This window comes from Lepidochelys kempii, chromosome 5 (assembly GCF_965140265.1).
Source record: "Lepidochelys kempii isolate rLepKem1 chromosome 5, rLepKem1.hap2, whole genome shotgun sequence".
NCBI classification, from domain to species: domain Eukaryota; kingdom Metazoa; phylum Chordata; order Testudines; family Cheloniidae; genus Lepidochelys; species Lepidochelys kempii.
In genome coordinates, this window is record NC_133260.1 from 12966889 (window position 1) to 12992561 (window position 25673).

Below are 25673 nucleotides of genomic sequence, written 5' to 3' on the forward strand. Positions count from 1 at the left end.
GTTAGTTGCTAAGGTGCCACAAGTACTCCTTTTCTTTTTGCGAATACAGACTAACGCGGCTGCTACTCTGAAACCTGACTACACTGTGTGGATACACAGTGATATCACAGGTCCTTTTTTTTTTTTTGGGCACAACAGTGCCATGTTTTGTGACCAACATCATGACGTCATGATATAAAGACGAGTTTGTGACATCACGTCATGACAGAGCAACACTTTTTCTCCCCACAGGGTTAGTGCATTGCAGTATAGCAACTTTCCCCCCTATATCATGTAATCTTTGCACACCATGATTTCTTTATAACATTAAATCATCACATATAACAGCACAGTGGTTATTTTTTAAGACTGTGTGGAAGTGGTGTGACATGGTAACATTTGAAACAACATTTTCAACGTGGTAACTTTTTAACAACACTCTCTTCTCCTCTCAGAACAAAAGTATGTCATCACAGCATGGCATGACAACACAGTGGTGGTTTTCCTGGCACTGTGTCACTGTGATAAGGCATGATGATGGGTTTTCCTGACAATGACACGATGGTACAGTCACAAGTTTTTGTGACACCATGTCACTGCGCCAGGGCATGGTGATGGGTTTCCTGACAGCATCAATACATTGTGATACAACGGTGGTGGGCTTTTTGGGGCGGGGTGACACGACGAGAGGACCATGTCCTGACACGGTGACAGGTTCCCTGCTGGGGACTCGTTACTGTACTGTACCGTGACATGGGGTTTTTTTGGCATATTCTGCAACATTCTTCTTGCCCCAGGCCGAGCAAGGCGAGGCCCCTCCTTGCAGACAGAGAGCGGGTCACAGCCCAGACACCTCGTGTGCCGTCTCTGGGGCAACGGGAGCTGCCACCAGCCTGCCAGGCCCTTCTGGGAGTGGTTTCGGGAGGGGGCGGGGCCTGAGACAAGGACACCGGCTGCGAACTACAACTCCCAGCAAGCGCCGCGGCCCTGAGGTCATCTGTGCGGGCCTCGGCGCCCGCTGCGCCGGTCGGGGCAGTGCGCGGAGGAGGCCGGGAAGGAGGCGGGAGGAATCGGGGTTCCGCGCGGCGGAGGCCGGGATGGAGGAGAAGCTCAGACGGGTAACGGTCACTGCGCGGGCCGGGCGGCTGCCGACTGACGGTCCCCGCGGGGGGCCCCGCAGAGAGGAGCATGTCCGGCCCGAGTCCGCCCGGGATCGTCCTCCGTCCCCGAGCGCCCCCCCCCCCCCGCCGCCCCCGGCTCCTGGCCCCTGACGCCCCCTGGCCGCTTCCTCGCAGCGCGGCCACGGTGTCCCCCACCAGGCCTTCCCCGCTTCCCCCCCCGACTCCCCACTGTGTGCTACCAGTGGGCCCCCCCCGGGTTTGCCCCCGCTTCCCCCCTAACCGTCACCCCCCCCGTCTCCCCGCTGTGCGCTGCCAATGGCCCCCCCTTCCCGGGGTTTGCCCCCGCTTCCCCCCCCGTCTCCCTGTTGTTCGCTGCCAATGGCCCCCCTACACGAAGTTTGCCCCGCTTCCCCCCCGTCTCCCCGCTGTGTGCTCCCAATGCCCCCCCCGGGTTTGCCCCGCTGCCCCCCCCGACTGTCTCCCCGTCTCCCCGCTGTGCGCTGCCAATGCTCCGCCCTGGTGTTTGCCCCTGTTTCCCCCTAGGCTGTCACCCCACCCAGCTCCCCGCTGTGCGCTTCCCAATGCCCTCCCCCGGGGTTTGCCCCCACTTCCCACCAGGCTGTCACCCAACAGCTCCCTGCTCTGAGCCCCCAGCGGACCCCCGGTGTTTGCCCCCACTTCCCCCTAGGCTGTCACCCCTCCATCTCCCTGCTGTGCGCAATGCCCCCCCCCCCGTGTTTGCCCCTGCTTACACCTAGGCTGTCACCCCACCCAGCTCCCCGCTGTGCGCTTCCCAATGCCCTCCCCCGGGGTTTGCCCCCGCTTCCCCCCTGACTGTCACCCCCCCAGCTCCCTGCTGTGCACTGCCAATGCTCCCCCCTGGTGTTTGTCCCCATTTCCCCCTAGGCTGTCATCCCTCCATCTCCCTGCTGTGCGCAATGCCCCCCCCCCGTGTTTGCCCCTGCTTACACCTAGGCTGTCACCCCCCCCCCCAGCTCTCTGCTGTGTGCTCTCAATGCCCCCATGGGGTTTGCCTCTACTTCCCCCTAGGCTGTCACCCCCCCAGCTCCCCACTCTGTGCCCCCAACGGCCCTCTCCCGTGTTTGCCCCCTCTTCACCCGAGGCTGTCATCCCCCAGCTCCCCGCTGTCTGCTCTCAATGGCCCCCAGGGTTTGCCTTTGCTTCCCCACAGTCCATGCCCCCCAGCTCCTCTCTATGTGCTCCTAATGCTGCTCCCCCCCCCCGGTGTTTGCCCCGGCTTCCCCACAGTTCCCCGCTGTGTGCCCGCATTGGTCCTCGGGCCCATGCCCTGGTTTTGATATATGCTCCCAATGCCTCCCTGTCCCTGCTGTGTGTCCCCAATGGCACCTTCCTGGCCCGTGCCCCTGTCCTCATTGTGTGCCCTCAGTGGACCCCCAGCCTGTGCCCCTGTCCCCTCCATGTGCTCACAATGGGCCTCCCCCCCAGCCCGTGCTCCATCTCCACTCTGTGCCCCTGCCATGGGCCTCCTCTCTTCGGTGTGTGCCATCAAATATGGGCCTCTCCTGCTCCCTGGTGTGTACGCTAAATATTCTCCCCTTGTAGTCTCCCTTGCTCCTAGTGTGTGCCTCAAATTCCCACTGTGTGCCCCAAATCTCCTCAAGACCTCCCTTCTCTCCCCTTTCCTTCCCCCCCACCCCCAAGTGTGCCACAAATATCCATCCATCCTATGGAATGTGGAGGGGTACATTCATAATATATTCTGTATATTACTTACTAATGGGTAGGGTCACTTGGGCTTACTTGAAGCCCCCTGATCCTTCTCAACAATTTTGGGGGATAGGAACTCTGTAGCTTATGGGCTGTGTTTAACTAGACACTGTGCTTTGCACAAAAGTTTGCAGAGAAATAGATATGTGCTCAGGAAGAACAGGGGATGCAGATTCCACATCCCACTTCAGTAGCACAGGCTGGTGTACACCTATGTTATCCTAGATAGTGCTTTCCTGTCTCCTGTTTGTATGGAGTATTAAACCAAAAACCCTTCTTTCTTATTATGGTTGTAACCAGAAGAAAGGAAGGGGAATGTTTAAAACAAAGCAAAGTCCCATTAAAAAAGTAGTCAGCTCTAATTTAGTGTGCCTTAAATGATGTCTGGGCTGGTAGCCTTGGTAGGTTTAAGGTACTGTACTATTAAGATAGTGTTATACCAATAAAATAAAAACCAGCATGATCTTATTAAAGGGGGAAAGGCAAAATGCCACATTTATTGTGAATACAGAAAGAATCATAGCAAGCAGTTAGTTATAGCTATAACATTCCATTCAATTTCATATTTATTCACACATTCATTCATACACACACAGGGAGACAGGTTCTGCAAGGTTGTTATCATAGTTACCAGCCTTAGAGTTGCTCATGCCAAGCCACTGACCAGGTGGCCTGGACACGAGGAGGGAGCAGGGCCTTGTTAGATGCACATCTGATGCTCCTGGAAGTTGGTTTGCAGAATCAGACCCCAAAGTTCTCACTTTCTAGAGTCCATTTTTATAGGAATTTATTCCTATGCCAGTCTATGGGAATTGCTTCATCATGCTGTTGCTGAATTAATCAGCAGATGGCACATTTCTGACGGCTCCCTGTTGTTCTTCGGTTCTCCCATCCTTGAGGCTGTTGGGTGGATTCCAGTCTGCCGTCCGGGGGTCCTCTGATTATTTCCACTTGATGCCTTCTTCGGCCGATGGACACTAGATTCTTAGGCTAGCAACTCCCTGATCATTCAGTTACTATCCACACCAAGCATCCATCCTCTATCTCTGTTTTAATCACAATTGTTAACAAAGCGAGATAAATACAACAAAAGGGCGGGGAGTCTCTGTGTGCTGTTTCTATTGTTACAAAGTATTGCTTTGAGAACAGACTCTGTCTTAGGATGTACTAACACAATTAGCAGCTTGCAAGTTTCACAAAGAGAGGGAGAGAAACAGTAAAAACAAGAGACCAAAAACCAAGAGACCTCTTAATTAGTAATACCCTGGAATTTAAACTATGGGGAATCAAAATTATTTGTGATTTTTAATACAGAACTTCTTTAATATGATCCAACAATAGATCTTATGTGTCAGAAAATTGTGATTTGCTGATGTAAAGCTGCCTGCAGTGACTCTAAACCAGGAGTACCAGCCTCAGGGCAGACTGTTTTTGAAGCAGGGCACAAACACCAAATTGGCTGAGAGTTCTATAATTAGATAACACCAACCAATTATCAAGTATAAGCTCCTCAGATGCTATACAGCCTTAACATGCAGTCACAGACAGTCCCCTTGGGCACTGTCTTGACATCCAAGTAAGCTTACCTTTGTGATAGATGGTTCCTTACACCAAGAATCACAGCGATATTCAGGTTACACCCAGTCTCAAAGGATCAGTTACTTACCCCTCGTCATCCAAGACCCTTAGATCTTACACCAAAGATGATGCTTGTAGCCAATTTTATAATAAACTGTAGAAAATATATTAAGTAGGAAAAGGAAATGAGTTATTTATAAAATTAAAGCAGGTGAACATACACATCCAGATGAGTTACAGTCTTAAGTTTCCAAAGATAATAGAAGCTTCTCTATTCAGCAAGTTCTATATGTCCTTTAGGACCCTGGGGAATCCGCAGACTATATCTAAAGGGTCTGCAAAAGGTGACTATGAAAATAAAGCAGCAAAGAGTCCTGTGGCACCTTATAGACTAACAGACATATTGGAGCATAAGCTTTCGTGGGTGAATACCCGATGAAATGCATCCAATGAAGTGGGTATTCACGCACGAAAGCTTATGCTCCAATACGTCTGTTAGTCTATAAGGTGCCACAGGACTCTTAGTCTGGGTCTGTAAAAGCAGCAAACACGGCTACCCCTCTGATACTATGAAAATAAAGTTTCAATCAAAAGTATGTGAATCCTCCACATGCATGTCAAAACCTGGAAGTGTTGTCAGTACCATAGAAGCCCACTGTTTAGCACCCTTTCTCACACTACGTCAAATGCTGTGCCAAGCACACGCAACATTTATAGTTGAATTCTGTTCGGTCGGTTTTCAGTCTAAGACTTCTATGATAGAGGTCCACGAATTACAGGTTGAATTTCGAAAGGGGTCTACATCTCCATTCAAAATTTTTTAGGGGTCCACAAATAAAAATATGTTGAAAAGTACTGCTTTAGGGCTAACCCAGGCTAAGAGGCTGTGGACCTCTGGTTTATGCTTAGAAAACTTTGCCCTTCAGACCTTAAGCAGCATAGAGATCCAGTTCCTTCTTGTTAGGTGTCTTTCTCCCCCTCCTCCATAGTGCTCTGAGCTGCAGACTCAGCTGATCGGCGGAATCCACTTGCATGGCTTGTCTTTAAAATGAGGGGGACAGAACAACCAACGTCTTTTGTCCTCTTTAATGTCCCACAATAGTCCATCGGTAGGATGTAGGGCAGGATGTAACACCTTCTGTGGGAAACCAGCACTTCACACTGGTTAATGTCTTTCTACTATCTGGTGATTTACAGTCAGAGAGGCTCACAATACAAATGCTCAAATATTACAATATGGGATACAGATGTTATAAATGAAATTAATGCAGGCAGCAACTCACAGGCATTCAATAAAGTCTAAACACATTCTTATAATTCTTGTAAACAATACTAACCCATATACGTAGCTGGATTCAGTCTGGCTCATCTTTGTCAGTGTTCCATTGAGACTTATGGGGACTTTGTCAGGAGCTAGCACTGGGTTTGCCAGCATCACATTATGTTGTGCCAGGTTCCTGTCAGGAAGATGCATTCCATCGTGTGTCGATGGACCCCTGGAACTTTTGTAATATTTCACTACAATAAAACGTCATTGCTGTACATTTCCAGGAGGTCTGGCTTTTCCCCCAGGGCTATAACCTTGCTTTCTCCAGTATGATTTAGGATGAAGGCCACTGATTAAGTGAGAGGTACAAAGCTCAAGGTCAATATTCTACTCTGGTGGGAGTGCAGAAAAAAGAGTGTGCCTTTTGAACTCTCCAAGTTCTGCTTGGTCTGTTGAGGTGAACAAGGGTGATATGAAAATGGGTTTTAGATTTCATAAAGATATTTTGAAATGACTTTTTAAAATCTCACACTTCCTTCCAAGGATTTTGTTTATGAAGTGTCTAGTTCATGCTGCGGTGTTCATGTGGTTTGTTTGTAACCTGAAATCACTGCTGATGTTAAGTCTCTCATTTTCTGGGCTTTTTTTCTGTGGATTCATACCACATTTAAATTCAATATAAAACCATTTCAGGCTAACCTGACAGGAAGAATAGTTCAGTGATTAGGGCACTACTTTGAGATCTGGGAGACCTAGGTTCAAATCCCTACTCTGCCACAGACTTCCTATATGACCTTGGGCACATCAGTTAGACCCCTGATCCTTAAAGGTATTTAGGGTCCTAATGTCCCTGGGGGAAGTTTGAGGATCTGGTCCTTTGTTAAAATGGGAATAATAACATCCCCCTATTTCACAGGGCTGTTGAGAGGGTAAATACATTAAACATTGTGGGAGGCTGAGATACTATGGCAACAGGAGCCGCAGTGTGTTCTGTCTTTGTCTGGCTAGAGCAGATCAGCCAAACAGCTTCTAATCAAGGCTACAGTTGAATTCTGAAGAAAAACTATATTTAACACCACTTGCTGGCAAGGTAACTGGGTTGCCTAAAAGCCAATTATGGTTTTAAAAAATTTCTTTAAATATAAATTAAAGAACTGCATTCAACCACAATGTACCTTCGAAACTGTTTAGGCTTATCTGTGTTAGCATGCCAAACAGTTTTGTATAGTATTGGAAATTCCAGACTGTTAGATTTTACCAGATGTTGTCTACTATTTCATTGTCTTGAGAGTGTTGTCCTGAAATCTTATCCCACTTTGCATGTGAGCTTTATGTGCTCCTTCATGGTTGCAAAGGGTGGCATGGATAAGCATTCATGCCGTGCTCCCCATCAGTACCCGGCCAGGGCCAGGGAAGCTAATGATCCAATCAGCAGACTAAATTTGGGGATGAACCCTGTGCTTCCAGTCTACATTTGTGCTTCTACCATTGCTACAACCAACGGTAGTGCAACAATGGAAGATCCTCCTCAAAAAGTATAGTGTAGACAAAACCCCGCAGACAGGAGTAAGAATTGTGGTTGATGGCTCTACATTCTAGTCTCTTGCCTGATATTTAATTCCAGTTCCTTAAATTAAACCATTTACCTTTTTTACTCCCACTTTCCTGGCAGGTTACTTTATGGCTTAAAAGGACATTTGGGGATCAACCCATTCCACAGTACGAAGTGAATTCACGGACTGTTGATATTTTATATGAACTTGCGGAATGCAATGAAACCAGAGACAGGGATGTCTCCCTCATGATAGATGACATGAAACAGAAGACTGCTGAATATGAGTCAGAAGGTGAGTGTGGAGCTTCAAACTCCAGTTACAGTAAAAACGCCTTTTTCTAAGTGACACTATAGGGTTTGGGTTTCTATTTTCTATTCACTGTAATATCTTATAAAAAGTGTAAAAAAGTAGCAATAGGCAAGGGTTTTCCTGAAATCCAGCTATATATTGTCATACACTGCGTACACAAATACTTTTCTCCCAAAAGTGACATCAGATTGGCCCACAACAGTTTCTTAAATCAACTTGAGCAGGCTGTAAAGACTGACAAGCAGCTTAGCTGCTAAACTTCCTACACTGCTAAGCTAGATGGCACAGCACGGAAATAGTGATACTATATGTGCAAGGGTGGGGGTCAGGGATAGTGTTGATCTCAAGTGTCTGAGCCAATGCTAATCTCTAACTAAGGGAAGCAATTTAGGATTCTGAAACAGCAGCGATGTTATTTAGCAACTCCTTAGCTAATCATAGGGCGTGAGCACTGGATAAAATGGAGAACAGCGATCAGTATTTCTCGAGCAGCTCAGGCCACCGTAATCATTTTTATTTTAACATTTCATATACTAATAAAAAATCACTTGCAAGGTTTTAATTAGGTAGGATTCTATAAGTTTACGATATCATAAGAATTCCGATACTGTATGCAGGAGAATTTCTTTCTTCTTTCCTAATCGCTCCCAAAAATGTGTTTTTTTTGTTTTCCCCTGTGTAGTCTCCCAATGAATCATAGAATCATAGGACTGGAAGGGATCCTCGAGAGGTCATCTAGTCCAGTCCCCTATGCTCATGGCGGGATTAAGTATTATTTAGACCATCCCTGACTGGTGTTTGTCTAACCTGCTCTTAAAAATTTCCAATTATGGAGATTCCACAACCTCCCTAGGCAATTTATTCCAGTGCTTACAATTACCTTGACAATTAGGAAGTTTTTCCTAATGTCCAACCTAGCTTCTTGTCTATCCTCAGAGGTTAACAAGAGCAATTTACCTCCCACCTCCTTGTAACAACTTTTTTTGTACTTGAAAACTATTATCATGTCTCCTCTGTCTTTTCTTCTCCAGAGTAAACAAATCCAATCTTTTCAATCTTCCCTCATAGGTCATACTTTCTAAACCTTTAATCATTTTTGTTGCTCTTCCCTAGACTTCTCCAGTTTGTCCACATCTTTCCTGAAATGTGATGTCCATAACTGGACACAGTATTCCAGTTGAGGCCTAAACAGCAAGGAATAGAGCGGAGTTACTTCTTGTGTCTTGCTTACAACACTCCTGCTAATACATCCCAGAATGACCTTTTCTTTTTTTGCAACAGTGTTACATTCCTCACAGATATTTAGTTTGGGATCCACAGTGACCCCCAGATCCCTTTCTGCAATACTCTTTCCTAGGCAGTCTTTTCCCATTTTGTATGTGTGCAACTGATTGTTCCTTCCTAAGTGGAGTACTTTGCATTTGTCGTTATTGAATTTCATCCTATTTACTTCTAGTTTGTCCAGATCATTTTGAATTTTAATCCTATCTTCCAAAGCAATTACAACCGTACACAGTTTGGTATCATTCGCAAACTTTATAACTGTGCTCTCTATGCCATTATCTAAATCACTGATGAAGATATTGAACAGAACCAGACCCAGAACTGATCCCTGCGGGACCCCACTTGATATGCCCCTCCAGCCTGACTGTGAACCACTGATAACTACTCTCTGAGATCGGTTTTACAACCAGTTATGCACCCACCTTATAATAGCTCCATCCTTAGTTTGTTCACGAGAAGGTCATGCAAGACAGAATCAAAAGCCTTATTAAAGTCAAGATATACCACATCTACCACTTCCCTTCCCACCCCGCCCATCCAGAAGGTTTGTTACCCTGTCAATGAAAGCTATTATGTTCAACTTGTTCTTGACAAATCTATGGTGACTGTTACTTATCACCTTATTATCTTCTAGGTGTTTGCAAGTTGATTGCTTAATTATTTGCTCCATTAACTTTTTGGTATCAGAGGGGTAGCCGTGTTAGTCTGGATCTGTAAAAACGGCAAAGAATCCTGTGGCACCTTATAGACTAACAGATGTATTGGAGCGTAAGCTTCCGTGGGTGAATACCCACTTCGTCAGATGCATGCTTATGCTCCAATACGTCCGTTAGCCTATAAGGTGCCACAGGACTCTTTGCTGCATTATCTTTCTGGATACTGAAGTTAAGATGACTGGTCTGTAATTCCCTAGGTTGTTTGTATTTCCCTTTTTATAGATTGGCACTATATTTGCCCTTTTCCAGTCCTCTGAAATCTCTCCTTTCTTCCATGACTTTTCAAAGATAATTGCTAATGGCTCAGATATCTCCTTTAGTATTCTAGGATGCATTTCTTTGTGACTTGAAGACATCTATCTTGTCTAAGTAATTTTTAACTTTTTCTTTCCCTATTTTAACCTCTGATCCCACCTCATTTTCACCGTCATTCACTATGTTAGACATCCACTTGCTACTAACCTTTTTGGTGAAAACTGATACAAAAAAAGTCATTTAGCACTTCTGCTATTTCCACATTTTCTGTTATCGCCCGTGCTGCACCCTCCCCTCCCCCCCAATTGAGTAATGGGCCTAACCTGTCCTTGGTCTTCCTCTTGCTTCAGGGATTCTCAAACTTTACTGCATCGCCACCCCCTTCTGACAACAAAGTTACTTTATGACCCAGGGTGGGAGAAGGGGCCGCAGCCTGAGTCCCACCCCAGGTGGGGGTGGAGCTCAGGCTTCAGCCCTGGGTCCCAGCAAGTCTAATGCTGCCCCTGGTGACCCCATTAAAATGGGATGGCGACACACTTTGGGGTCCCGATGCACAGTTTGAGAACGGCTGTAAATGCATTTGTAGAATGTTTTTGTGTTATCCTTTATGTTGCTAGCTAGTTCAATCTTGTTTTGTGCCTTGGCCTTTCTAATTTTGTCCCTACATACTTGTGTTATTTGTTTATATCCATCCTGTGTAATTTGACCTAGTTTTCACTTTTTGTAGGACTCTGTTTAAGATCCATCCAATAAATTGTTTATGTTTACAAAATGGAGCACAGCACATTGAACCTTAAACTGTGTCTTTTGTGTCTGATTAGAGCACCTTGAAGCAGAGACTGTGTATTCTAAATGTGTACAGTCCCATGCACACCTGTGATGAATATTAAATGAAGGTAACTATTTGGTTTTTCAGTCAACTATCTACAGGATCTTCTCATGGAGAGTGTGAATCTTTCCTTCAACAGTCTCTCTAGGGCAGGCACCAGCTATCTGAACGCATTGGTAGATAGTGCAATGGCGCTTGAAACAAAGGACACTTCCCTAGCAAGGTAATTCTTCCACAGTTTGCTGAAGTCTGGGTCAATGGTGTCCAACCTTCTCAGCTTGAGACCACAGTCAGTACTCTGGGGCCAGCTTTCTGCCCTGTGCCACTCATGCAGCACAAAGGGAGTGGAAAGCACCTGCAATTCTGGGGTGGGGGAGTGTGTAGAGACGAAATGGCCATCTCCTACTCCTCCCTCCTTATACTTCCTGTGGCAGGTCAGGGGTGAGGAGAGGGAGTAGTTGAAGGATGCTGCACTCCAGCTATCCCCTGCTGGAATATGGTCCCTCCCTGGGGGCTCTTATGCTAGCTGGCACAATTTACAGCAGCTCCCAGACTACTCTAACCTGGACTCAGCAAAAGAATCAGGGAGCTGTAACTGGCTGCTCATTCCCAGCTTCTCCTCTTTTTCCCCTCTCTTGGGCTGCTCTGAGTCAGTGTGTGGAGGTGGGAGCCATCCTTTGCTAGCCACTCCCATAGGCACAGAGGGAGCCAGTCTAGCTGCTGTCATGCTCTTCCTGGGGCCCCCAGAGCCAGCAAAGAAGCAGGCAATGGAGTAGTCAATGTTACTTCTCACCTCCTACTCCTGTGGTGCAGCAGGTGGCCAGCAGGGGCGCTGCTGAGCGCTTGCAGCAGGGAAGGACCCATAGCTGCTCCCTGGGCAGCTGCAGTGTTTGGCTGATTCAGAGGCTTCTGAAGAATTGCAGGGTGTGGTTTCAGGGGTTGCATTTTCAATTCATAATTAAATAGACTTTTCCTTAATGTAGTCATCCTCAAGAGCCATGGGTTGGACACCTCATTATTTCAAATCTGATTCCCTAAAACCTGCCCGGGTCTGCCCAGCCCTTCATCCTTTTGGAGAGATTTAAATTGAGTATTTGGCTGTGTACCCTGCGTAGATTTCTCAGGTGAAACCATACAAAAATGAGGTTCAGTCTGGCTCCCTTAATAAAAGTAGGGGTTTTCCATGTGCCTTTAGCTAAAATGTCCCTTTCTGCCTCTGTTCCTCTCCTTCCTACTCCAGCTGTTGTGCAGTGGGGTGTGCTCAGGCTGCATGCCATCATCTGTCCCAGAAGTGGTTGCAGTTCAGTTAGTGCATGTTTATAGCTTGTGAAATGCTTCATGATAAAAGGAGCTGTATACATGTGTATTGCATAGCAATTAAAATGTTAAGCTATTTTGAATTTTATGTACATTGTCAAACACTGGCTTAGAGAAGTTCTTAGCTATTTGGATTGTAAGATAGTATAGAGAGACCTATCAGATTTGCCATGATTTGAGAAAAGTTTATGGGAAGTGTGAAAGAAAATAAGTGATTATATAACCCTGAGCTTCAGCAGAGTTGACTTCTAAAGAGATCAATGAAATCTCTTGTTTCATTAGCTTCATCTCCGCTATCAATGATTTGACCTCAGATTTACATGCGACAGAATCGAGAAACAGAGAAATGGAGCTTGAATTGACCAGCCTTAGGAAAAAGCTAACTGCAGCTCTGGTGCTGGAAAAACATCTCAAAGAGTGAGTAGTGGGGGAAAAAGGGAAAGAGCTGAATGGGGTTTGCTGGTCCCCTGTTCTCAGCAACTTTATTGTCTATGAACAGTAACCAGGATATCTGAACATTCAGTTCAATATTGCTCTACTTCACCGCAATTTAAACCACTAGTCAAGGTCCTTGCAGCAAATTTACTTCAAATAGTCAAAAAAGGTTTAAAAATCCCAAGCCTACAATGATGTAATTAAATATTATGGGTTGAATAGTGCTCATAAGTACGTGCCTGCATCTCCCATTTATTGCTTTGTGCACAGGTTCAAAGTGAGCATATTTTTCTGAGCATGAGCAGTGTTGTTTAGTGGTAAAAATAAAGGACTGGGTTAGAACAAAAAAGATTCCCAAGAAGATTCTTCTTTAACCAAAAGATTATCAAATTCCACTAAGTCTACCAGCGACCTCACCATGCAGATTTAATTTACATTGAAGTGCTTGGATACTACAGTGAGGGGCACTACAGTAAACTCTAACTATTGTGGCACTGAGAGCAGCAGCAGCATAGCTCATGTTGTAGAACTAGCATTCCTGTGTACTTGTCCCAGCTCTGCCATTACTGCACTGCGTGATTTTAGTTAAGTCACTTAACAGTTGTATTCCCAAGTTCTCCACTAACTAATCTAGTATAGTGACCCACCAGGCGGTTGTTAGAGTTTTCATGCAGATGCCCTGCTATCAGTAGGCATATCCTAGGGTCTTGGGAATCTTTGGGGTATCTGTGCACATGGAAATCTCATCCCACCAATAGACTGGTGGAGAGACTGAGTGCAACTCCGTTTTCTGCTTCACTTTGTCCTTCCTGTGGGTATTTACTTGAGAGCGTTAATTTGGCTGAAGGTTAGTAAGCCACATATATTCACCATAATTTTCTTCTTAAAGGGACCTTAAAAAAACAGAAGAACATCTGGCAACGGAAAAAGCCAAAGCCGACAGCCGAACCCAGAATATGAAGTTCCTGAAGGATAAATCTGAGGACTTTAAATTCAGGATCAAGGCTGCAGAGGTTGATGATAAAAGTCTTCTACCAGTATTCTTAAAGGAATATGTGATTATGTCAAAGTCGGCCTCAAAATGTATGGTTTCACTACTAGTTAGAGACATATTGGGAGCTTCTTAGCCTCCCAGAGGGGGAATCTATTACAGCTGACACTTGGAAATAAAGTATGGTTGGTCCCTGAAGGGAATCGGTTGTAACTGATCCCCAGTCACCTTTCCTGCAGAGCTGGGGATAAGTGGATGGATGTTAAAAGGTAACAGAGGCCTTAGGGGTTGAATGTGTCCCCTGCTGGAGTGGGGTGGCAAGTAGTTGCCCCAATATTTTAAAGTTAGGGAAGTTCCTGCTAATCATATATAAGGCTATGATTTTGTCATACAAATATTTAGTCATTTCACAACAGGAGGCGGGTAGGAGGAACCATACTCACAGAAAGGTTACTGTCTGGGGGTGTGGGGGTTGAAGAATGAGCTCACCCCACAATGGTGGCTTTATTAAATTGACTTTAATGATTACCATGAACACTGCTGTGCCAAAAATATAGCCTTAGTTGTATACTGGGAGGACAAATGCAAATACTTAAGCAAGTATGTAGCTTTTTACTCACATGAATTGTCCAATTAAAGTCAAAGTTACACGTGGGCTTTAAGTGTTGGAGGACTGGGACCTTAAAGCAACAGTTACACGTGAGTAAATTCAGGTCCCCCATTACTCTTATTCAACAGAAAAATAGCTGTTTTTTTCCAGTGTTCCTTGATACAGAATCATAGATTCAGGTTGGAAGAGACCTCAGGAGGTCATCTAATCCAACCCCCTGCTCAAAGCAGGAACCTTCATAAATTTGCGGAACCTTCATAAATTTAAAAACGTATAAGCATGGATTATAGTTGGAATTACTCTTCACATTTTTCTATACAGATGATATCAGAGAGCATGTTCTCTTCCAGTGTCATGATTTTGGTAGTCGTACAGTGTAACGTGCATTGCATATTGGTTACTTGACTGATTCTGAAACCCAATGTTGGACTAGTTAAGCACTATATGAGAAATAAAGTTTCCCAACCCCCTTATGATGCAAGTAAGGGTGAGTGTTACAGGCTACTTTGACAGAATAACTATGTACGATAGTCTGGCAATTTTGAGGGATAAGTGTTCTATTAGTATGATGACATTTTACTAGGTAAACCTACTCATGTCCTCTCTGAATGCTCTAGTCATGCTGGTTTTCTAGTAGGTATATTGCTGTTTATGCATGTTGCATTAGCCACTGACTCCACAGTTAAAGTTGCTTGGAGATTAGCACTTAAAACAGACCTAAATTCCTGCTATAGTTAACTTTTTTTTCTTTTTGCCTGCTTATGTTAAAATACAAGTAAGCATCAAAATATCTCTATGCATTTTCTGTTTAAATTTTTGTGATGAATAATGTATTGTACACTGTCTGTTCAGTAGAGGAGCAGGGTGTGCTGTACAAATTGTGAACTGTTTTTTTCTCTTGTAGGAACAGCTTTCGGCAAGCGGGATGGATCCTTCCTTGACACATCAGTCATTAGTGAGCCTCTCAGAGGTGGGTGTGTTGTGACAAGAGGGGCATTTCTGAAGTGGTGCATGTGAATCAGCATTTGTTTGGATAGTTTAAGGAAATAACATTTCTCCATATGGATACTTGAGTACATGTGTACGGTAGGGATGGGCCCAAACCAACATCCCACATACAAATGCCTCTGATGTGTGGGGGTGTCCAAAATCTAATCTGTGATCCAAATTTTACATCCTGAGGCCACCTCCAGTTTTATGTGAATATAACATTTTTGGATATAATTGTGACTACATAAGACAATAATGGTGTAATTTGTTAAAGGGACACTGTCACAATACTTTCATTTTTTAAAAACATGTTTTCTGTGTTTCTAATTGTGGATTGTCCAGCTCTTTGCTGCTGCACATGATGTCTGTCTGAGTGTGTTCTTTCTACTGTCACAACACTAATATCACCCTGTTACCATAACCGAGAGAATTCCAAACTTGAAATGTGCTTTTTGCCAGTTATGTTGTTTTATTTCTTGCTTGTTAGTTAGTTTGAATGATGAGTATAGCCTAGTCAGTTTCACTTTGTGGATGTCATGAACTAGCATTGTTTGGCAGTATTTGGATTGCAAAATGTTGCAGGAGAAATGCTGGTTGAAAAATGTTCCCATTGAAATCTTAAATTTAAAAAAATCATAGAAACTTCTATGTAGGTCTTGGTTTTGTAAAACTTTTGTTTTCTCATAGAGCCTAAATATGGGGGCAAGTTTGACTTGACAGTGTTTTTATCTGTTTTGCAGAGTGCAGAACAAATGTTTGGGGTGGAGGGGTTGTAAATTACTGCATCATAATGCATCATGGGTTTATCTTTGACTTTTAAATAGCTTTAGTGCTGGTGAAAGTTGCTTGATCAGTAACAGTCAAGAGTTAACTCTTTCCTTTGTGCACTGAATGGGTACAGCACCAAAAGTGGCGGTGGAAGGTTCCCCACACTTTCCCACCTATGTGGCTCAGCCCTGTTCTGTCAGGGCAGCCTCTAGGTGTTAGTGTGTAACTCATTTCTTCATGATCTATTCAGTCTTGGCCTGTGCTGAGATCACCAGCAAGGGTCTCAGGTAGTACCCATTGCGAAGGTGTTTTTCTGTGACGTGGACACCTGTCCACTGGGTTCTACATTGAGATCAACACCTCAATTCACACAGACCAGCGAACAGCCATCAAATGGTACACTGTGTTTAAAGACCTTGTATTTTTTCATAAGGGTAATACAAAAATTTGCATTTTTACTTCAATATAAAACTTAACTGGATTTGACTAAATAAAATTGTTGGAATATTAAATCCTGGGAAGAGTTATAGATCCTTAATCAGAATTACAGCAACAATGGGCTCCCTTAAAATCTATACAGAATAAAACATTTGGAAATTCATAAATGCTTTGTTTTACCGATTTGCATCACTTATACCAAATTAGATTGCAGAAATATAACCTGGTGCTTTGCTGTGTTCACAGAAACTGACTGAACTAAAGCAACAGACTGTGCCTTTGAAGAAGAAACTGGAGTCCTATTTAGACTTAACTCCTGTAATTATTTCTTCTTCTACTACTACTATCTTCTAGTATCCTAAACGTTTATGTGCATATATAAGAAAATGGAATAACTTTCTCTTTAGGTGCTATACTTAGGGATTAATTTCACTGTCAAATTAACTTCAGGGGGTGGAGGTTGTGTTTGTAGCTGAAATATTTTATATGTAGACAGACATCAAAATGTAAATAAATTCTGTTGCAATGGAGTTGACAGGCTGACAGTTGTGCTGTGTCTGAACTCTGTGTATGTCCCTTAATGAATTGTCTAGATGAAGGATTTTGCTTAAACAGAAGGCTGTTTAAATAGTTTCAATAGATAGATTTTGCTCTTTCCTACCATAATGCATGGGAATCGAACTCAAATAAACTGGTTGGATAAGCTAGGCATCAGGTGAATTATCTGGAAAAGTTGAGAGGAAAACAAAAGTCTATGGCACGGTTATTTTCCAAAGATTATCAATAATTTTAAACGGTATATGCATCAAACTTTGAATCTGCTGGTACATACCACCATTACTGTTACTCATGTATGTAGCCGTATAAATGGTTACAGCATTGTGTAGTAATTGGAGTTCAGTTAAGGGAACCTCTGTAGATAACTGTGCGATTAGAGCCAACAGTAGTTTATAAATCCACAACGTGAGAGGTATCCAAACCCTTGCTTTGTATGAAGTGGACAGGTCACCTGTATGTGTTGGTTGGGGGACAATCTAATTGCAGCACTTGCAGAGCTCCTCTGCAAGTGGATGAAAGAAGCAATTCATGTTCCTTTCTCAAATCAGTGAGGGATTCTCCCTCTTGGACATAAGGAAGATGCTGTAACAATTGGGAGGGTAGCACTGTGATTTATTAAATGAACCTATGTGTCGAGATTCACAATTCTACCTCTCGTATTTATCTGGCCCCATTCTTGTAGTCTCTGGGCGCCTCACAATCTTTAATGTATTTATCCTCACAGCACCCTGTGAGGTAGGGAAGTGCTATTATCCTCTATCCCAGATGGGGAAATGAAGTACAGAGCCATTAAGTGACTTGCCCAAGGTCAAATGGGGAATCTGTGCTGGAACAGGGAACTGAATCCAGGTCCTCAGCTAATGCCCTAACAACTAGACTATCCTTCTTGTCTTCACCAACCCGCTCCTTGCCATGAGTTCCCCACTACACACATCCTTGCTGCAGGCCTGACCTTAGATCAGTGGTTCTCAACCTTTCCAGACTACTGGACCCCTTTCAGGAGGCTGATTTGTCTTGCGTACCCCCAAGTTTCACCTCACTTAAAAACTACTGCTTAAAAAATCAGACATAAAAATGAAAAAGTGTCCCAGCACACTATGACTGAAAAATTGCTTCCTTTCAAATTTTTACCATGTAATTATAAACTAAATCGTGATCTCCTCCCCCCCCCCCCCCCCGGTTGTTAAACACTGATATAGCATACAGAGCAGTATAAACAAGTCATTGTCAATATGAAATTTTAGTTTGTTCTATCTTTGCTAGAGCTTTTCATGTAGCCTTTTGTAAAACTAGGCAAATATCTAAATGAGTTGACACCCTCTGGAAGACCTCTGTGTACCCCCAGGGGTTTGTGTACCCCTGGTTGAGACCCACGGCCTTAGATGACCATTGCTACCCCTGCTACAAAAACAGAAAGCTTCCTGCTGTGTCATTCCTGGGGAAGGGGTGGGGCCTGGCTCTATCCTAGTCCCCAGAGGCAGTTTGCTTTGTTCTGTCAAGGGACTCGAGACACCAAAATTGGCTTTTAATCTTCCCATTTTCCCTATCTTGCTTTCAGTGAATGTGGAAGGCTCGGCCTCCCCTGCCCCTGAGCCTTTGTGCTTCTCTTATCACTGGCTGAGTGCCTGAGATGCTGAGTGGGGCGAAGAGTGTTCCTACAAGCAGGCTATGTGCACATGTGGGCACCTTCCTATCCAGTGTCTGGGCTGCAAACACTGCTGGAAATGTTTAAAGCCAGGCTCTCTTGATCAACAATTTTGCAAATTTCATGGAGATGTTTCTTTTAACATTAGGCCTCATAACAGCTCTTTCAAAATCCATTACATTTGGGGTTTTTCTATCTTTAATTGCAGCACTTTTTGCATCTTGGGGGAATGCATGGAGACCATTTGTTTAGCCCCCACTCCTCTCCTATCCTTTATTAAAATCTTTTGGGTGAGGAGAAACTCTGTGTTTTCAAGCTGAAATAGGACTGTCGCTACTTGCAGTTAACGTGCCATTTTTCTTCCTTTTAGAATCCTTCTCTTGCTCGAGTGAAGATTGAAGAAGCAAAGCGGGAGCTGGTAGGAGCTTTTGTTACTTACAGAGATTTAAATGGACACTGTCACTTCCTGAAAAAAATCATCTAAAACTCCAACGTAGCTGATGGTTAGGTTCGGGTTCATCTGCCTCAGATTCTAATCTTGATGCTCTCCAGAGATAAAGATCTGGGTATAAATGTGGCTCAGATTAGATAGAAGTGATTCTTGTTGATAGGGAGGAACAGATGTTGAGGGAAGGCCCAGCTTTTCAGAGTTCTTTAGATGCCTTATTCTCACTGCAATCAGTGGAAGTTAGTCCCCTAAATAGCTTTGAAGAACTGTGCGGAAGTTTTGCGCCACTTTTCGAGGGTGCTTTTTGCTAAAATGGTTTGCAGTCTCTAGGCCCTTTTGGATACATCACTCGCTGCTCTTGGATTCTCAGAGGGTAGTTGTGGCCTGTAATGCATTTTTTTAATCAGCAGCTGGACAGGAGTAAGGCCATTTCTATATAAAACAGACTGCGCAATGGTCGTCCATGCATTTGTCACCTGCAGGCTTGATTGCTGTTAAATGCTGTGTATATGCTTCCTTTTGAAGTCCACATGGGACTGCAGCTGCCCTCCTCCTGAGTGTCATGGACTAATATATACATAAAACCTGTGCTTTAGTTTTTGCACTAGCTTCCTACCTGCTTCTAGATGCAATTGAAGGTGTTGATAATCATTAAAGCCCTATACAGTCAGGATCACAGTTATGAGACCATCCTTCTCTTTGGACTGTACCACTAGGATCAATGGTGAGGCACTTATTTCATGAATTTGATCCTTCTCCACCACTGGTAGGGCTTTCTCAGGTGAGAGTTTTTTCACCTTAGTAATTTGCTTTGGCAGCCTATCTGTGTCTAGTAATCCTTCCGAGCATGATGGGAAGCCCACCACATATGACTATCATTTGTGCATACGTGTGGAATTTGTATGTTAATCTCAGTAAAACAAGAGTACAAGGTTCTCCAACATTCATGTTCTGTGCATCACATTGTAAGAGATTGTGTCATGGGCTCTCTATTCACCCCCTGTTCACCAGCTGCTTGGTTCTAAAAATGTTGCATTCCAAGGACCATGAGGATCACACAGCATGGACCAGTGGTGTCAGTTTGGAAATAATTACTGTGATTTAGCCTTTTAGGTTCCTGGCGATAAGCTCTCTAGATGTTAGTATAACAAACAAGTTTGTCTTGTTATAGTCCATAAACAATGGATGCTTTATTGGGTTTGATATTTGGAGATTGTCCTGGGAACAATGCAACACTGTCATAATATTTAAGAATACTGTATATCTTTTTGGGTCATCATTTGGATTAGTAATGCTAATTTTGGCTGTTTGTAATGACTCATTTTTCTCTGTTCAAGAGCTGCTAAATGCTATTATATTCTCAACTAACTGTGCTCTGTACTGAGTACTGATAAACATCCCACACGAGTAAGGCTCTTTCAGTCAGCTGGGTTAATGCATACAAATGATGTCCAATGGGGCTGACCGTTAGAGACATATTTGTCTAACAATGATGTAAAAGTTATTTGCATTGCCACTGATTTCTCTTGCTTCTTTCTCCTCTAGAATACTCTTGAGGCTGAGTTCTCCAGTAAAGTGGACATGATGGCATTGTCAGTACCAGAGCCCAGCAAACGCCGATTTACCTAAAGTCACCTGTGTGGGAAAAGGACTGCACTTTTTTTTTTTTTTTTTTAAAGACTTTTTGGGTTCCTAAACATGGTGGCGTATTCCACACTGTTGGGGCCTGCAAACTTGCCATTTTTCTGCCAGGCGCACAGATTTTGAGGGTTTCTCATAGCTTTAGTTTTGTAAAAAGTATGTATATTTCTGTTTTCTGTAAGGCTGAATAATAAAAACAAGGCTTCCTTCTCTATGTATTTTTATAAATATGAGCTAAAACTGGTAAATGACCTGCAGATGGCGACCTAATCAGCAAACAAGCAGTTTTATGAATGGTTCAATGTCTGTACCAGGTATCTTCTGCTTTACTAAATTAGATCAACTGGGGAAAAAGGGAGGGAAGGAGGAAGAAGTTGGGGCTTGATAGAAAGCTGTCTGGTTAGTCTTGGTCTCTTCTTCTACCCTATCAGGTTCTGGATCTCTAGTCTTGGAAGGGTCCTCTATTTGGTGAGTCAAGAGAAACTAGACAGTATTCGTTATTACATCTTGTGAGATGAGTCTCCTCACCCAACATCAATCACTTTTCCTTTCTCCTCTTCAAATCCTTTTTAAAAATGAATGTAGAGTTCTAGCTGTTAAGTCAAAGTTTAATTACTTTCCCCACTTTAACATAACTGGTGCCTGCTGCAGACATAGATCGAAGAGACTGACATGGAAGGCACTGAGCATAGTAGTAGGGCACTGACAGTAGTAAGGTCACTATAGCCTATTCAAGCCCTGCAGCCCGCCAACAAGGAGGATGCCTTTTTCGGTGGGATGGATGGCTGCCTGCCATCACCCTGAGCTCAGCGCCTCATTTCATAGAGATCACTTAACAGCCTTTGGCTGGCAACAGCTTTCACTGCTCACCTGGGTTGGATTTGAATCAGTGACCGAGAGCTGAAATCTCTTAATACTGACCTCTTGAGGGTCTCCACTTGCCCTGCAGTCTAATCAAATTAGACTATATCAGAGGGGGGCAAACTACGGCCCGGGGGCCCTTCCCCCACTGTCCCCCCTCCCCTGCAGCTGCGCGGGCAGTGTTCTGGCCTGCCGCTCCTGTTGGGCAGCGTGGCGGGCTCCGGTACGGTAAGGGGGCGGGGAACGGGTTTACACCGAGTTAATGCTTGGTTTCCTTCCTTGTGCTCTTTAGTCCGTTATGATTAATACTAAATCAATGGAAGAAACTCCAGAGAACTTGCTGTAGTTCAACTATGAGGGGAAAAGTGAGAGGGAAAAAAAGATAAAGGTGCCTAATTGACTCCTCTAGTGCTGGGAGCGCCTAAGCTTTTGGCGCATGAAGCCTGAAGAACGTAGAGATACAAGCAACGGCTGAATGAGCAGGCAAACGAGGGGAGAGGAGTTAGTTGCATCCATTAGTCACCACTTTTGCATGCCAATTACTGTCCCCTCCTTCCGCTGCATTCCCCCATTCAATGTACAGTAGGGACTGGGCTTTGCTGGACCTATAGGAGGATCTACTTTCTCCATGACCACCTTCCCACTTGTGCCTACCTGCCGCTTGATACAATACCAGCATGGGATCTAGGGCCACGGTGATCTTGATGGTGTGTGTGATCAGGAGCAGGAGATCTACAGGGCTGGTGTGCTACACTCAGCCTCCTTTGTGATCCTCCCCAAATCTTTCCCTGAGGGGGTGATTTGAAGAAAGCTCCGTGGGTTGAATCTCCATGGGAGTCTTCTGGACCATCTCACCTTTCCGGAGGAGAGGACTGTTGTGGTTTGGCTGTTAAATGGTAATGTTAAATAAACCAGGATTAGGGCCATTTACCCTTGTAGATGCGATTGAAGGTGTTGATAATCATTAAAGCCCTATACAGTCAGGATCACAGTTATGAGACCGTCCTTCTCTTTGGACTGTACCACTAGGATCAATGGTGTGGCACTTATTTCATGAATTTGATCCCTCTTCACCACTGGTAGGGCTTTCTCAGGTGAGAGTTTCTTCACTTCTTTCTAGGCTCAGCTAGCAGGACCTCACTTCACCTCACTTCTTTCTAGGCTCAGTAGGACCTAGAGGCTTCAGGAACATCAATCTACTGGAAACATTGTGGCCGTGGACTAGCTGGGAATAATACTTGTGAGGCTTTATTCAGTTCAGCGCTAAGTTAAGCCCTTGATTTTAGTACCGTACACTGCAAACTTGCATTGTTCTACATCTGGCTTTGCAGCAGCAGCAGTACCTACCCAAGCATCCACACTATGCATGTTGATATTGGCCGACAGCCTGACTATACAGTCAGCAGCAGAGGCTGGAGTTTGACTTCAGTGCTACTGTCCAAAGATAGCTGGATTGCTACTCTTACTTGGTACTGCTAGGAAACGTCTTGGGGGGGGGAATCAAACAGCCATGTGGTAGCTCTGTGCCAGAACTGAGCCATCTGCTGCAGTCACATAGATCAGCTGCCAGTTGTCACACAGCACAGTTCAGCTTTCAGTAAGTGTGGTGAAAACCAAATAAATGTTAGACCTTGACACTTATTTTTAACAAGCGTTCTCAGTTCTTCAGTTACATAGTGTTGTAAATGTACAGATTGCTTTACAAAACAGTAAGAGATCCCTCATCATTGGTATTGTACATTATGAAACTGTCACACAACTGAAAATACTCCAGACACTAGATAATCCCAGTTCCATTTAAATTATCTGTTCATATTTCTGAAAGACATTGCATCAGATTTTCAGAGGTGCTGAGTATACACCATTTCAAGAGAAGGCCCCTCCTCCTGCCAAGACTTGTGTGCTTACTTAGCTTTATGTAGTTTCATTGATTTCAAAAAGATTTACTCACTGACCATAAAATTAAGCAGGCATGAAGGCTTTTGCAGGATTGGGGCCAAAAGGCCCAGATCCTCAAATGTATTTAAGCACCAATGGACACTTTTGAGGATCTGGGCCAAAGTCAGTATGAGTTACGGAATTGTTCAGTCTCTGAAAATCAACCCAGTTACGCTTATCACGTACAAAAGATACTTGACTATAATGCAATAATCTGACCCAAAACAAACACTATTCTTCCATTGAGAATATCAAGATACAAACAGGTCAAAAACATCTCTGGAAAAGAAAAATTACACAAGTACACGTTCATATGTGTACATTTTACTATACGATGATAGTTACTTTTCCTATTAAATTACAGTTAATGTAATTTTAAAAAAATCTACTGTCAGATATATTACCTGGTTAGTGTTTCCCAATCAACAGCATATGCCTTAAAAGAAAATATGGAGGTGCTGAAATTAAGATAAAAACTAAAGAAAACAAAAACAAATCCAAGGGGCAAAGTTAAGTTTGTTGTTGAAAATTTTAGTTTAACATTTTTGGTGGTGGTGGTTGTTGTTTTTTTACGGATTTTTTTTCAAAATAAATTAATGTAAAATGTTTCTGTTTACAAATATTTCAGTGCAATTTTTTCAAACTTTTCATTCTCTAGTATTCAAAAGATCATTTTTTGCAATAGTATTTGGGAAATATTTATTAACAAATAAAACTTTACTGAAATGGTTATTAAAGTTTTTCATTTACCAAAAATGTTTTTTGTAAGCAAAGTATGTGAACAACATTTCTAATAATTTATCCAATGAGAATTTTCTTTTTGGTTCCATTTTGAACAAAAAGAGGTTAAAAAAATCCAGAAGTAGCTCTAGTATTTAATAAGAATGTGACTGTGATGATGATGATAGGGTAAGATTTAAGAAATTCTTAACTATTCATTTCTTGCTTTAAAATACTTGTGGTTTGTAAATGAGGCAATAGATAATTCTGTTCCATTCAGGTTTATATACTATATCCATCCCACTATTATCTGAGCATTCAGTTGTCCTTCAACAATCTTAATGGATTTAGAAACTTTTTTCTTCTTTTTTGCACTTTGAAGTTACATTGTCTTCAGTAAAATGATCTTAGAGATAAATTTGGCTTAGCATAACTAGAACTTCCATTTCACAAACTCAAGTGTTTCTTCCACAAAATCAGAAAATAAACTAGGATTTACCAACAAATATCTGTTTAAACTGAAAAATCCAGAATTTCTTCTCTCGCTCAGCTGTTTTAGCTGAATATCTCCTCACTGTAATACTCTACTACTTCTTGTTGTCTTCTTGTGTGGCAAAGCAGACTTACTATGGCAAGTATTACTATGGCAAGACTTACTATTCTTGTGGCATAGCAGACTTACTTCTTGAGTTTATGACCGCGATGCACTGAACTTCATTTCTTGTTCATGACTGAGAGACTCAGACTTTTCCTGGTATTCCTAAAGAATTGTAGATAGAACTTTTAACACTACTTCCAGCTACCCATGAGTAATTCAGCCACTGAAATTTGTGAACATCTTAAAACACCACATCCCCTAGTAGTCTAAGCTGATAGATGTTCCTCATATACCCTCATGCTAATTTACTAGTCCAGTCAGTTAATTAGCTAAATACTGGGATTGTATAAAACCGCAACAGGTAGGCCTTTGCTGTTTTTCCTTTCTTCTTTTCTTAGAAGAACTAGGTTGTGGGTATGAAAGAGGTTGTAGCCTAATTTGAGTGTGGTCTATTGTGAGAAAAATAGCAGAGTGGTTTGAAATTTTAGATGGATTTTAATTGTGCATTTAAGACTTCAGACTTTCGGGGACCTATGACTAAACTGGGAAAATAATGCATATTTTAAATGTGACTTCTTTTTACAATAGGAGAGTGGGGAAGATGTGTGTATTTCTATTCTAGGTGGTGCTTAGTAACATGACGATAGAGATCTCTAATTGTTCAATTTGGGTATGGTTTTTAAAAGTCATTCTCCAGTAGAGAGGGCTCTTTACTGAAGTCCAGGTCTTGGATTGGGAACTGTTACCCCCCAGAATTAGTTTTTGGAGGTCTAACAATGAGCAATTTTGAAGTGGCTTCTACCTAAGTGCAATGATCAGGAAGGGAGGGTCGGCATGATTGAGACTTCCATCGGAAAAGGGGTTCAAATTTAGGATTGTATCTTGGTATCAAGCACTTAACTATATCTTTCTTTAGAGATGAGCTTTCACTCTGGTGCTTAGAGGTGACCTTATTTTATACTCACTGTGATCATCTATTATGAAGGCTTAGTTAACTTTCTTCTAGTGTTCTTGAGTAGCTAGTGTGAGTGTTGCAAATTGGGTTTCAGTATCCTCTGTAAATGCAAGTTTT

At 43.2% G+C, this 25673-nt stretch overlaps 1 protein-coding gene across 2 annotated transcripts; it reads left to right on the forward strand.

Annotated features, from left to right (window-relative positions):
* The first annotated feature begins 990 nt into the window (after nt 1–990).
* HAUS1 (HAUS augmin like complex subunit 1) lies at nt 991–20698 on the forward strand. Of its 2 annotated transcripts, none has more exons than XM_073343454.1 (9): nt 991–1097; nt 7367–7541; nt 10731–10866; nt 12243–12377; nt 13285–13408; nt 14901–14966; nt 16439–16510; nt 18766–18813; nt 20389–20698. In XM_073343454.1, exons 1-9 carry the CDS (start codon nt 1077–1079, stop codon nt 20470–20472), a joined length of 861 nt encoding a protein of 286 aa, XP_073199555.1. In that variant the 5' UTR covers nt 991–1076; the 3' UTR covers nt 20473–20698. The 2 variants fall into 2 exon arrangements, with proteins under 2 accessions (XP_073199555.1, XP_073199556.1); XM_073343455.1 differs by lacking the exon at nt 991–1097 and adding an exon at nt 2326–2654.
* The last annotated feature ends 4975 nt before the right edge of the window (nt 20699–25673 follow it).